The sequence below is a fragment of the Python bivittatus genome, unplaced genomic scaffold (genome assembly GCF_059951505.1).
Source record: "Python bivittatus isolate LINGU-HERP-01145 unplaced genomic scaffold, Pbiv_v1 ctg000190_np1212, whole genome shotgun sequence".
Classification (NCBI taxonomy): Eukaryota; Metazoa; Chordata; class Lepidosauria; order Squamata; family Pythonidae; genus Python; species Python bivittatus.
The window spans coordinates 3,913,402-3,925,046 of NW_028277042.1; the positions used below are offsets into that span (position 1 = coordinate 3,913,402).

At 42.4% G+C, this 11,645-nt stretch overlaps 1 protein-coding gene across 4 annotated transcripts; it reads left to right on the plus strand.

The window, feature by feature from the left end:
- Positions 1 to 136: 136 nt before the first annotated feature.
- LOC103064814 (cytochrome P450 2D17-like) lies at positions 137 to 11,235 on the plus strand. Of its 4 annotated transcripts, none has more exons than XM_088135928.1 (10): positions 148 to 648; positions 994 to 1,276; positions 2,499 to 2,659; positions 2,865 to 3,019; positions 4,120 to 4,280; positions 4,695 to 4,868; positions 6,783 to 6,921; positions 7,115 to 7,302; positions 9,838 to 9,979; positions 10,928 to 11,235. In XM_088135928.1, exons 2-10 carry the CDS (start codon positions 1,118 to 1,120, stop codon positions 11,116 to 11,118), a joined length of 1,470 nt encoding a protein of 489 aa, XP_087992054.1. In that variant the 5' UTR covers positions 148 to 648; positions 994 to 1,117; the 3' UTR covers positions 11,119 to 11,235. The 4 variants fall into 4 exon arrangements, with proteins under 4 accessions (XP_087992056.1, XP_087992054.1, XP_087992055.1 ...); XM_088135929.1 differs by lacking the exon at positions 148 to 648 and adding an exon at positions 755 to 848 and having other exon boundaries at positions 1,046 to 1,276; XM_088135930.1 differs by lacking the exon at positions 10,928 to 11,235 and having other exon boundaries at positions 137 to 648; positions 9,714 to 9,851.
- The last annotated feature ends 410 nt before the right edge of the window (positions 11,236 to 11,645 follow it).

An 11,645-nucleotide genomic window follows, 5' to 3' on the forward strand; every position in this document is an offset into this window, starting at 1 on the left:
AGCTGGTTTGTAAGCTCTGCCGTGGCTCGGTTGGGCTCGGTTTGGCTTGCAGACTGTGGCCTCCCCGCCTCCCAGCTCTGCCTCTCAGTGGACTTGCAGCTCCAAGCACTGAAGTTTTCTCTCGCTGTCCGAAGGTGGCTGCTGAGCTGCCTGCCTTTGGGTTGGAGGATTCTCTGTGCTGAGTCTCTGCTGGCTTAACTCCTTGCTTGACCCACCCACCCACGCACAAGTTTGCTTGCAGCTCCCTTTTATGAAACTTGGTCTCCAGTGAAGGAGGGGGTGGGAATGTTCTCACCCTCCTTCCAGGCAGCACCAAACTCTGGATCCCAGGAGGGGAAAAGGCCCACTCGCTCCAGGCAGTGAGTTGCCTCTTCCCCGAGGCAGCTGGCGGGAAGATCTCCCTTCATTTGATCCTCACAACTGCAACGTGGGCAGAACCCGGACAGAAGGAGGCACAGCAGCGAAGACTGAACGAAGAAAGGGCTTGAGGAAAGGAGAGTTGGCTGGTGTGGGTCTTCCGGGCTGTGTGGCCGTGTTCTTGAAGTTTTGTTTCCTAACGTTTCACCAGCATCTGTGACCGGCATCTTCAGAGTGCAGGAGCACAGACAGGAGCAGTTCTCTCTGTGCCCAGGATGATGTGACCCTTTTGTGGGTATTTATAGAGATCTGAGGGGGGGGGGAGGAGAGTTGCTGGTTGCTTCCAGCGGGAGCCAAACCCAAGGGAGGAATGTGGGTTGGGGGGGGACTAGGGGAAGGAGAGAGTGGGGAGGGAATAGAGGGGAATCTCGAGAGTTATTCCATCTGGAGCAGAATTAATTATGCTGTTCTTGTAATACTCCATTCTTGTGGTATCCTTCATTCACACAACATAGGCTGGCTTTCTTTCCTTTATGATACGGCCCTCCTCTTGGTGGGAAAAAGGCTCAGAAATGACCTTGAATTTAATGGCAGGTGACCCACTGGGTGTTTACTTTCCTGTTTGTTAAACTGCAGCTTGTGAAATCCGGCTTCTGTGCAAAGTTTACCTTTCATCGAGACCTTAAAGATTTAATCACTGGCTGAGTTGCCAGAGACACAGCAGCAGAGGAAGAGAGAGCGAGGCTTCCCTGCCTTGAACATGGCTGTTTTCAGCTGGCTGGTCATTCTTTCCCTGCTATTCCTCTGGTTCTGGAAGAGCAGACGTCCCAAAGGTTTCCCTCCGGGGCCTTGGCACCTGCCCCTGATTGGGAATCTGCTTCAGGTCAGGATGGGGAACCCTCTGAAGGACTTGGATCAGGTAAGGGATCTTCTGCAAAATCACATTGGATTCCGTGGAATGAATCTGCAGAAAAGGAAAGACGTTTTGCTGCAGTTTTTTAAGCAGGCTGGTTGAGCAACGATGTGTCTGTTAATGTTTGTGCATGTGATTGAAAATATATTCTGCAGAGGATTTAGGGGAGATGTTGAGACTGCTATGGAGCTGTTGAAATTCCAGGAATGTAGGGATCTATATTTGATTCCTAAGAATGGGATGTGCATCTGATTGATAGCAATCCTACACCCTAATGGAATTGGGCTGCTTCCAAGAGATTCTTCAGAACTTATTTGCATTGCATGATTAGTTTATGAATCAGTTTGGGCTGAATGCCAAGAGTCAGCTCTGCCACTCAGCAAGCAACATTTGGAATTTCTTATGACGCAACCAGAAGTCTGATTAGATCATCTTAAAACCCTCCAAATGTTTTGGAGAGACGAGGAAAGGCCATGCAACTGCTAAAAATCAGTGTTTTTGCTTTCTTAAAAATATTACACAAGTTTTGTCCCTTTGATACGAAAGTTCTACTATGTAATTAGGGGGATATTAAGCTGTTTGTTTTTAAACAAACACCCACCTGTAGCAATTCCTCTGGTATAAAATGCCCATCTTGGCATCTTTGAAGTTGGGCAGGCTTTCACGATGAGGGTCTTGATTAAAGGCTTGAGTAATAAGGGGATATTTGTTGTAGATTGCCCTTTGTCTTTGCGCCAAGGAGCTGTTTGGACTCTCAGAAATGGTGAGAGAGAAGGAAACGATGTTGTCCCTGTGTGTTTCTGGCCTGTTGTTAGCAAAATGAGGACAAGGGCCTCCCATGCATCTTTCTTTGAGCTGAATTAAATTTTACACACTTCTGCTTGCCACTTGACGGAATAGCATCTGGTATTGCCCAACCTTATCATCATCATCGTCATCTTTCACTCAGCTACCAAAAGAGATGTTGGAAGCTGAAATAGCAAAAATTAAAAGACTCTTTAGACTATGAAGTGAAATCATGTTGTAAAAAAATATTAAAATGAGGCTGCTGGAAAACCATGCCCGAATAGGAAGGGGGTAAGGGCTGAACGGTTTGGGGAATCAAGTATGATGGAGCTACAGGGAGTCGTTCAACCTCATCCTTGAAGATGTTCTGTCATCTCTTTGCAGTGATTGGTTCTGAGTGATCTCCTAATGCTTCTAAGCTCATCCTGTTATTTCATTTCAGTTAGCAAGAAAATATGGTTCTGTCTTCTCTCTTTATGTTGGAAGCAAACCTGTAGTCTTCACTCATGGATTTCCTTCAGCAAAAGAGGTCCTCGTGATAAAAGGCACAGAATTTGCTGGGAGGGCAAGCTTTTATATTATGGATGTAATCAGTAAGAAAAAGGTAACGATATATTTCCCAAGCATTTTAATGCCTCTGAAAGTTATTTCTTATCTAATGATCTCTCTCTTTTTTCCTCTGAATGCTTGAGTGCTGGACCAGAATTTCAAGTAAGAGAAAGAGTGATCTGTTGACATTTTAGAATTAGTTAACTAGAAGCAAGACCCAAATGAGTGTTTGTTGCTAATTTGTAGTCTTTTACTTTACAGGCATATTCTCGCTACCTTACAGTGAAGTGTGGAAGGAGCAAAGGAGATTTTCAGTGATGCTTTTCAGAAACTTTGGAGTGGGCAAAAATGTGATGGAAGAAAAGATCTTGGAGGAGGCAACCTATTTGATTGAGGCGTTTACTGAAAAGACGAGTAAGTTCTCCGGGGACAGGATGGGATGGCTGGGGAATCGTCACTTCAATGTTGCTTCTTTTTCCATAGGACACAATTCAGTTGACCTTCAAGTTGACCAATGAGTGGATGTATTGAAACAGAGCGGGAGCAGCTCAGAATTCTGGTTGCCCTAAATTCCAAGCCCCAGTGACCGAAATGAGACACACGCTTCATTTTGTCTCTGTGCTTGTCATGCTGGTAAAGCAAGAGTCCTGTCACTTTCTTGGCTGGAAGCTACCAATTAGAATTCTGAGAATGCTTTTGGATCTCCATAGAAAACTGGGGAGAAGGTGGGAGAGTCATCCTATATAAAATGGCCAGCCTAGGAAACATAGCTAGTCGCCAACCTCTGTTTTCATGGAACGCTCTTTGCCACCCTTCACTGGGCCTACCTCCCACCATGCTCTCTACTGTGATGTCCTGGTAACCTTCCGCAGTATGGTGATCTCCAGAAGCATTGGACCATCATCCTCGGTGTCAATGCAATGTGTGCTGTGGTATGTGTGTGCGCGCGCACAATGGAATTAAGTCTAAAACAGCAACTCAGCTAAGAATCCATATTCTGCTGTTCCTGATGGAAAGTGGAATTTCTGAGGTCTGCTCAGCTTTTGAACCACTGAAGACCAGTCAGATCTGGCTGAGGAACAATCTGCTCCATTGTGTAGAAACAGTCGTATGCATTCCCTGCTTTCTTCAGTGTAAGAAGCCTTTCTCTTAATTTTGTTCTTATTCCTTTATATATTCAGTGTGTGTGTGTACACACACACAAATAGACATATATACATACATACAGTATGTGTATATGTGTATGTATGTACGTATGTTGTGGTCAGATAAACTTTGTCCTGGATTTCAGCGAGAGTTCACTTATTACAAGAAGACTGAGAATAGCAGATGCTGTTTCATCCTGGGGACTCTGCTAGCGCAAATTCTTTGTGAGAACTGGACATCATAACGCACTTATTTTCTTCCAATGATGCCTCTGGAACTAGCAAAGCTGCTTAGGGGATAGCATATTGAGGGAAAAATACAGGCGGATGGATCTATAATGATCTATTTTCTTTTGTTTTATTCTGCAGGTCTGCCTTTTGATCCTTATGAGTTCATTGACGGTGCCGTCACCAACATACTTTCTACCATACTATTTGGGAAACGTTTTGAATACGACAGCAGCTTCCTCAGAACCCTGCTGGACCTGATACATCAAAACATCAAACTTCCAGCAGGACCGTGGGCCTTGGTATCCTTAACAGGAGTCCAGAAAAGTGTTCAAAATTAAAGCACAGCGAGTGGGAATTTGAATTTCAATGTCCCCAGGGTTACCATTAGGAGACCTTGAACGTGAAATATCTCACGCCTTTTGGAAATTGATTTTCCTTACAAACCATCTCATGAGACTGTCAGGAAAAGTGGGTGAAGGCTCTTTGTGAGTGGTCCAAACAGCAGTTCTCCAAATTTAATTGAGTATAACACTTCTATACTGAAATTTCAGCTTTTGGGGACATTTGACTCCCTATCCAATTGTGAATAAGAGATATTTGCAGGAACCCCTTGCACTGAAAAGGATTTTCTTTCTTCTCTCAATATATCCTACAAAGAAGCCTCCATCATGATCAAATTAATCAATGTTGGCTTTTCTTCTGTTTGCTGGCAGCTTTACAATGCGGTGCCCTTAGTGAGGAGGCTTCCACTGCCCCATCAGAAAATACTAACAAATGCCAGTAAGATCTTTGCTTTGCTTGAAAAAGAACTGGATGAACACAAGGCAACTTTGATTCCTGGAGAACCCCGGGATTTCACTGATGCCTATTTAGAAGAAATACAGAAGGTAGATTTCTTAGTCTCTTCTTTTTCATTTTACACCGTTACATATGTATATATATTTATCTTGTATCTGTTTCTGCTACATTACATTTTGTACGAGTACAAGGTTCTTCTGGTGAATGACTGTAATTTAGTCTGGCATTTAAAATATCACAGAAATATCTTTTTTTGGTCAAAGAAGTTTTCTGACCAAACTGACTTTTTCGCAACTTGAGCAAATTAGACTTTTGTCCGAGGAGAAGGAACATATTAGCAAGTAGTTTGGGCCTTGCTATGGGCCTTTGGCTAGCTTGTTCTGTAAACACAGCCAACCCAACATTCCACATTGAAACCAAGCCCTATGAATCCAAATTTCAGACCTTCTTTAGCTATAAAGGCAAGATTAACCCATTGCAAGAAAGCCAAAGCCAGCAGCCCGCATTGCCCATTTTATATCGTATCAACCTACTCACGGATATTTTTCAAGACCCAAAGCAGCTGTGTTTCACCAGGCAATTCTTCACTTGTCTATTGCTCTTGCAGCAGCTCTCTTCTGCTGGTTGAGCTCACAAATCAAATCAAATCAAATCAAATCAGTTTATTGCAGCCATAAGGCCAGACACAATAATATCCTACTATCCAATAGTAGGACTGTTTTGTACATCTAGATGTATAACAGAAAAAGTATGAGTATAATAAGATCTAAAAATAAATCACAACATGTATAATAAAATAAAAGAAATTAAAAATAATATGATAAAAAGGAAAACATAAAGAAGTATCCAAACTTAGTTAATGGTGTGACATATTGTACAGATGGGAGCACAAAACTGGGCAACTTGGGAGGGGATTTTTGAGTCCTTGTCCAAAAGAAGTAACAGTAAGTAGAAATCCCACTCCCTGCCTGGAAATTTCTTCACGATCAGATAAATGAAGATCTGTCTAGCGTCCTTACAGAGCAGTGTTTCTCCAACTTGGCAACTTTAAGACGGGTAGACTTCAACTCCCACAATTCCCCAGCAAGACAGCTGGCTGGGGAATTGTGGGAGTTGAAGTCCACCTGTCTTAAAGTTGCTGAGATTGAGAAACACTGATTCTTTTGAGAAACAGAGATGGTAACCAGTTGTCTTCAGAGCTGCTGTTGATGCCCTGGCAGAATCCAACTTGGTTCCTTTCTCCCATCTGCATTTCTAGTGGATCCACGTCCTTTCCTGGCCTTTGAGTCTTCCCGTAGCCCTGACTGTGGGCTGACCTGTTTCCCACAGTGGCCTATAGGACACGATATTGGGACACTGAAGAAGAATACATTTGGACAGTAAAGTGTGACTACTGAATGCTCAGCAAATTTAATTTTTTTCCCCCTTAATTGCCTTCTGCTTCAATTATGCCAGGTGTTGACCCTGGCTTTGCACTGCTTGATCTGATCAAGCTGTAAAGCATCAACTATTGCCTAGGAAGCAGGGAGCACTGCTCTTGACACCCAGCTGTGGCTTTTGCTGCCTTTCCTTTCCAGTTCCTCCTCTCAGCCTTTCTCTTTCTGCTCCCCACCGTGCTGGCTTCATGGGTGACCTTCACTCCACCCTCACAACATTGCTCTGCATCTTGCAGGGAACTTTCCATCAGGCTGCAGGAGAGGGAGAGCCTGGGAGAAGGAGCCCTCCACCATCCTTGCTGGGGGAGCACCTCCTTTTCCTCATCTTCTTCCTGAACTGTTTCTCTCCTGATGAGTGGTGGGAGGCATTGAGGCATTGGAAGAACCGGTGCCTCTTTGCTCACTTGCTTCTTCTCTTCCTGCTTCCTTTTCCCTTTTCGTGGTATTTTTCAGAATGAAATCCTAGGGGCAAGGGCCTCTCTTTCTTTCATCTGTTATCAAGCACTTCAGAATGAATCTGTATGTGGTCAACATCCTATTTCCATTCTTTGTTTTTACTAACACAAGACAGAGAGGAAAGGTTCGAGTTTTGAAGAAGAGCAACTACGAGTCTTACTCTCTGACCTGTTCATGGCTGGAACAGAGACGACGTCAGGAACACTTCTGTGGGGATTCCTCTATTTGATGGCCTTTCCAGAGATCCAAGGTACAGAATTGTGAAACAGTGGTCTTGAATAGCAATAGTAATAACTTCACTAATTACATAAAATGGGGAAGAAGGGAGTCCATATCATGGCTGGAAATTCAGAAAGCTGTGCGCCCAGCTGGGAAGCAATCCAATGTCTACCTGACACCAGTGAAATGTTTTCCAGAAGGTAATTGAGCTATTTTCTCCTCAGAGAAATGCCAGAAGGAAATAGACGCTGTTCTGGGAAACAATGCAAGCCTGAAGTATGAAGATCGAGTAAGGTTGCCCTACACAAATGCCGTCATTCACGAAATCCAACGCATTACAAGTATTGTTCCTCTTGGAGTAGCTCATAAATCCATTAAGGATGTGCAGCTTTTTGGATACCAAGTTCCCAAGGTAAAAGCAGAAACCTTTGAATGTGAGCCATGAAGTGCTGGTAATTCTCCAGGCAATCTGTAGCTGTCCAACATGAGATCTCTGCCTGTATGTGTGTGTGTGTGTGTGTGTGTGTAGAGAGTGAGAAAGCGCAAGAAACTGAGAGAAATCCTGACATTTGATATGGAAAGGAGGCACTTTAGTAAAATGCATAGTTTTTTGGGGGGTTGGGGTTAGTGTCATTCTCTATAGATCATTTAACAAGCCCAATTTCTGAAATCTGAGGAAGTCTTCCTTATGAACGGTGGATGATAGCTCATGGTGGACCATCTGACCACATCTCCTGCCTTGGTTCCTCCCCCTCTTTTTCCTAACCCTGAATTCAGCCCTACTTGCTCCATAACTCCTAAACTTACAGTTTAAGTTCAACTACAAACTATAGACCAATATCACTACTGAATAGTGATTATAAAATATTTACCACTATTTTGGCCAATAGGTTGAAAACAGTTTTACAGGATTTTATTCACTTAGACCAAAGTGGGTTTTTACTGAAAAGACAGCTGGAAGATAATCTTAGAATAGTCTTGAATATCATTGAATATCTGCAACAACATAACGAAAAGCAGGCCGCATTAATTTTCTTAGACCTGGAAAAAGCATCTGATAATCTTAATTGGTCCTTCCTATTTAAAGTTTTAGAAAGTATGAAATTCGGGGATAATTTTACAAAAGGGTGGGGTCAATATATAGACCACAAAAGCAAGAATTATAGTGAATGGTGACTTACCACCACCATGTGACATTCAAAAAGGAATGAGACAAAGGATGCCCTTTGGATGTAAGAAAAGAGGATGGGATAAAAGGAATTGAGGTAAAAAGTGAGATCTCTAAATATGAGCATTTGCTGATGAGGTGGTACTGATGATACAAGAACCGCTGAAAGGGGTAGAGATATTAATGAATAAATTAAAGGAATATGGCTCATTGGTAGGTTTCAGAATTAACGAACATAAAACAAAAATGTTAACAAAAAATATGGGGTTGCAAGACCAAACAGAACTGATGATTAAAACTGGTTGTAAGATAGATAAAAAAGTGAAAGATTTAGGTATTACTTTACCAAATACAAACTGTATGTGGTATCAGAACAAAATATGAAAATCTGTGTGATGCAAAAGAGAGGGGAGGTTTAGACCTACCGAATTTAAAATGATATTTTGCAACATCTTGCTTAGTTTAGGCAAAAGAATGGTTAACACTAAGAGACACAAGATGATTAAACTTAAAAGGACTTTAGAAATCTTATATTCGGTTTGCCATCCTAAGAATTTTGAATATATAGAAATCCAGAATATGTCCCAAGGTACCTCTGTGGTTATCTCCACAAGAAGCTTATCACAGAAAAGAGATGGTGGGTAATTATCATTGGATAAGATAGAAGGATTTGTTGGAATAGCATCAAGCGGATATTAGATCAAAAACTAGAGAAGATTTGACCCCACAAGGCTTCAAGTGCCATTGGTGTCTATATATACAACTATTGGAAAGATTTATAGTTGGTAATTGGAAATTGAACAATGAGAAAATATGTTGTTCAAAGGTCCTAAATTTTCCAATATAACATCCAGATTGAACCATGGGGAAATATGTAGTTCAAGGGTCTTACATTTACAGTATGTTATAATCTTAAAGAAAATTTCTATAAGATGATGTATAACTGGTATTTGACCCCAGAGAAAGTCTCTAAAATGTATAAAGGCATATTGAATGCCTGCTGGAAATGTAAAAGACAGGAAGGTGCTCCTCTAAAAAAGTTAAAAAATACTGGATGGATATACGTATAGCTATTTGGAAAATTTTGAAAATGCACATTCAGCTGAGATTGGAAATCTTTTTGTTAGGGATGATGAACACATGCTTAGAAAAAACACATGGTAGGTTACTTCTCTATACGACAACGGCCACACGACTGCTTCTGGCTCAACATTGCAAAGACCAGGCAGTACCGACAGTTGGGGAGTGGTTAGTCAAGCTTCTGGAATTAGCGGGAGTGGCGAAACTGAGGGCGAGTATAGAAGAAAAAACATAGATAAAATGTAAGAAAGACTGGAAGCCATTCATTGACTTTTGGCTTGAAACTGAACATAGTCCAATTCTGACATATGGCTTTGATGATTACTTATAACTACAGACTATCGAGAAAGGTAGAAGCTATAATATAAAGTTAAACAAGGGTTGTATGAAAGGTTCTTTGTATATATCCTTTGCAAAAGAAGTTGGAAGTCGCTTCGTCAAATGTCCATATATGTTTGTATCTTTTCTCTGTTTTTTCATCTCCTTTTTTTTCCTTTCACAATTCTTCAGTCTCTCATACTTTCACTGTAACTTTTTTTCCTTTCGTCTTTTAATTTGTATACTATGAAAAATAGAAAATATTTGAATATGAATGGCACGTCAGTGGGGTCTATCTGAAAGCTGAGTCAGTAGCATCCTGAGCCAGGTTTGACCACAAATGCCTTCTTCCACCTGAACTCCTTGTCTTGGCTCGTGCAGAACACCATGGTTTTTGTCAATCTCCACTCTGCCCATCGTGATGAATCTCAGTGGAAGTTCCCAGACGAGTTCAACCCCTCCAACTTCCTGAATGAAAAGGGAGAGTTTGTGAAGCCGGAAGCCTTTTTGGCATTTTCAGCAGGTAAATTACATTTCTCTCTCTTTTACTGGCAATTCTTGCAGCACACCCTGAGCCCCAAACTACCCAACCTTTTTTTAGAGACTTATGAAAGTCAGTTCCCGGGCGCATCTTGTAGTTTAGTGTCCCATTTGGAAACAGGATTGAAAAAAAACAAAACAAAACCACAGGTAACCATATTGAATGCGGTCATTCTGAAAAATGTTTCCTTGTGGCCGTGAAATTCCCTCTGGGGATATTGTTATCTGTGCCTGTGAAAGCATTGTGGGAGGTTTTCTGTGTGAATCTCTCCTTGGAGATGGTGGGCCAAGATACAGCAGAGGAAATGGTAAATTCCTGAACCACCTTCAGACAATCCTCGTGTCTGGCTCTTAGCAGCTGCCTCAGAAGAAATAGATTCTTCCTGGCAAGATGCTCACAGGAGGTTTCCTCTAATAGTGTTTACTGCGAGGAAGGGATCAGATTGCAAGAATTGCAGCAGTTGGGATATTTGCACTAGTCTGGGCCAGAGGGTTTAGCATCATTGCAGGCTTGAAAGAACAATACATCTAATCTTTATTGAGAAAAATGGCCTGTCACAAGAAAGGCTGAGTTAGTTAAGTGTTTGTACAGCGAAGAGCCTGAATTGCGCTCTCTGCCTGAGGGAGAAAGAACGCGACAGGTAAGTACCTGAACTGCCCAGGTCAGAGTCAGGCAGGAAAAGAGAGGAAGGAAGTGAATCCCTACCTGGGAATATCAGTCTAAGCAATAGAAGACTTGCTGCATGGAGTGATCCAAGGTAAGTCCTTTAGAGAGGGAAAATAGGGAAAAAAACTCAGAAATGTTGGCAACCTGGTGAGATTTGGGATCATTGTGGGGAGGACCAAACAGGTCCAGCTGTTGAAAAAGGTTGGAGCCCTCAGCTGACTGAATGGCTGAATGCCTCTCTTCTCCTTCACTTTGACTTTTCAGGACCAAGAGTCTGCTTAGGGGAAAACCTGGCTCGGATGGAGCTCTTCCTCTTCTTCACCAGCATTCTCAGAAACTTCCAGTTATTGTGGCCAGATAAATCGCAAGCTCCAGATTTTACACCACACTTTGCGATTACACAATCCCCATCTCCCTTTAAGGTGTCGCTGAAATGTCGCCAGCCAAGTGAATAGATCTAAGTGAGGATCTGCAAGACAGCCTCATTCTCTCCAACAGCCAGTGGCCATCTCTACTTCAACTTTAGCACTTAGATCTTCTTTAGAAATAAAGTGCTACCTTATGCTGAATGATCCAGTGGATGATCAGTCTTGTTTATGATAATGGTACAATTCACTTTTCCCAGTCTCTGCTCTCTTTCTTCAAGGTTACTGGAAGGAAGAATGGAGAAGAGCAGAGTGCACAGCTGGTTTATGAAATGGCTCCTCCTGGCATGAGAATCCGGGGCCGTGGAGGGGAGGTGACAAACGGGCTCTTGGCTTCTGGGGGTCCACCTGCCTTGCTGTTTGCCAGTCAACCTAACAGGCAAGGCCAGGTCAAGAAACAGACACCATGAGGATCTTCCTGTATACAGTTGCTAGATAACTCCTTTTCACACATGCAGAGCCTCCATACACCTCCATGTTTTATATGTGGCCAAAGATCTCCATTATTATGGAAGCAGAAGCTGAGAGAATTCCATGTTGTCTTCAGTCAAAGGGAG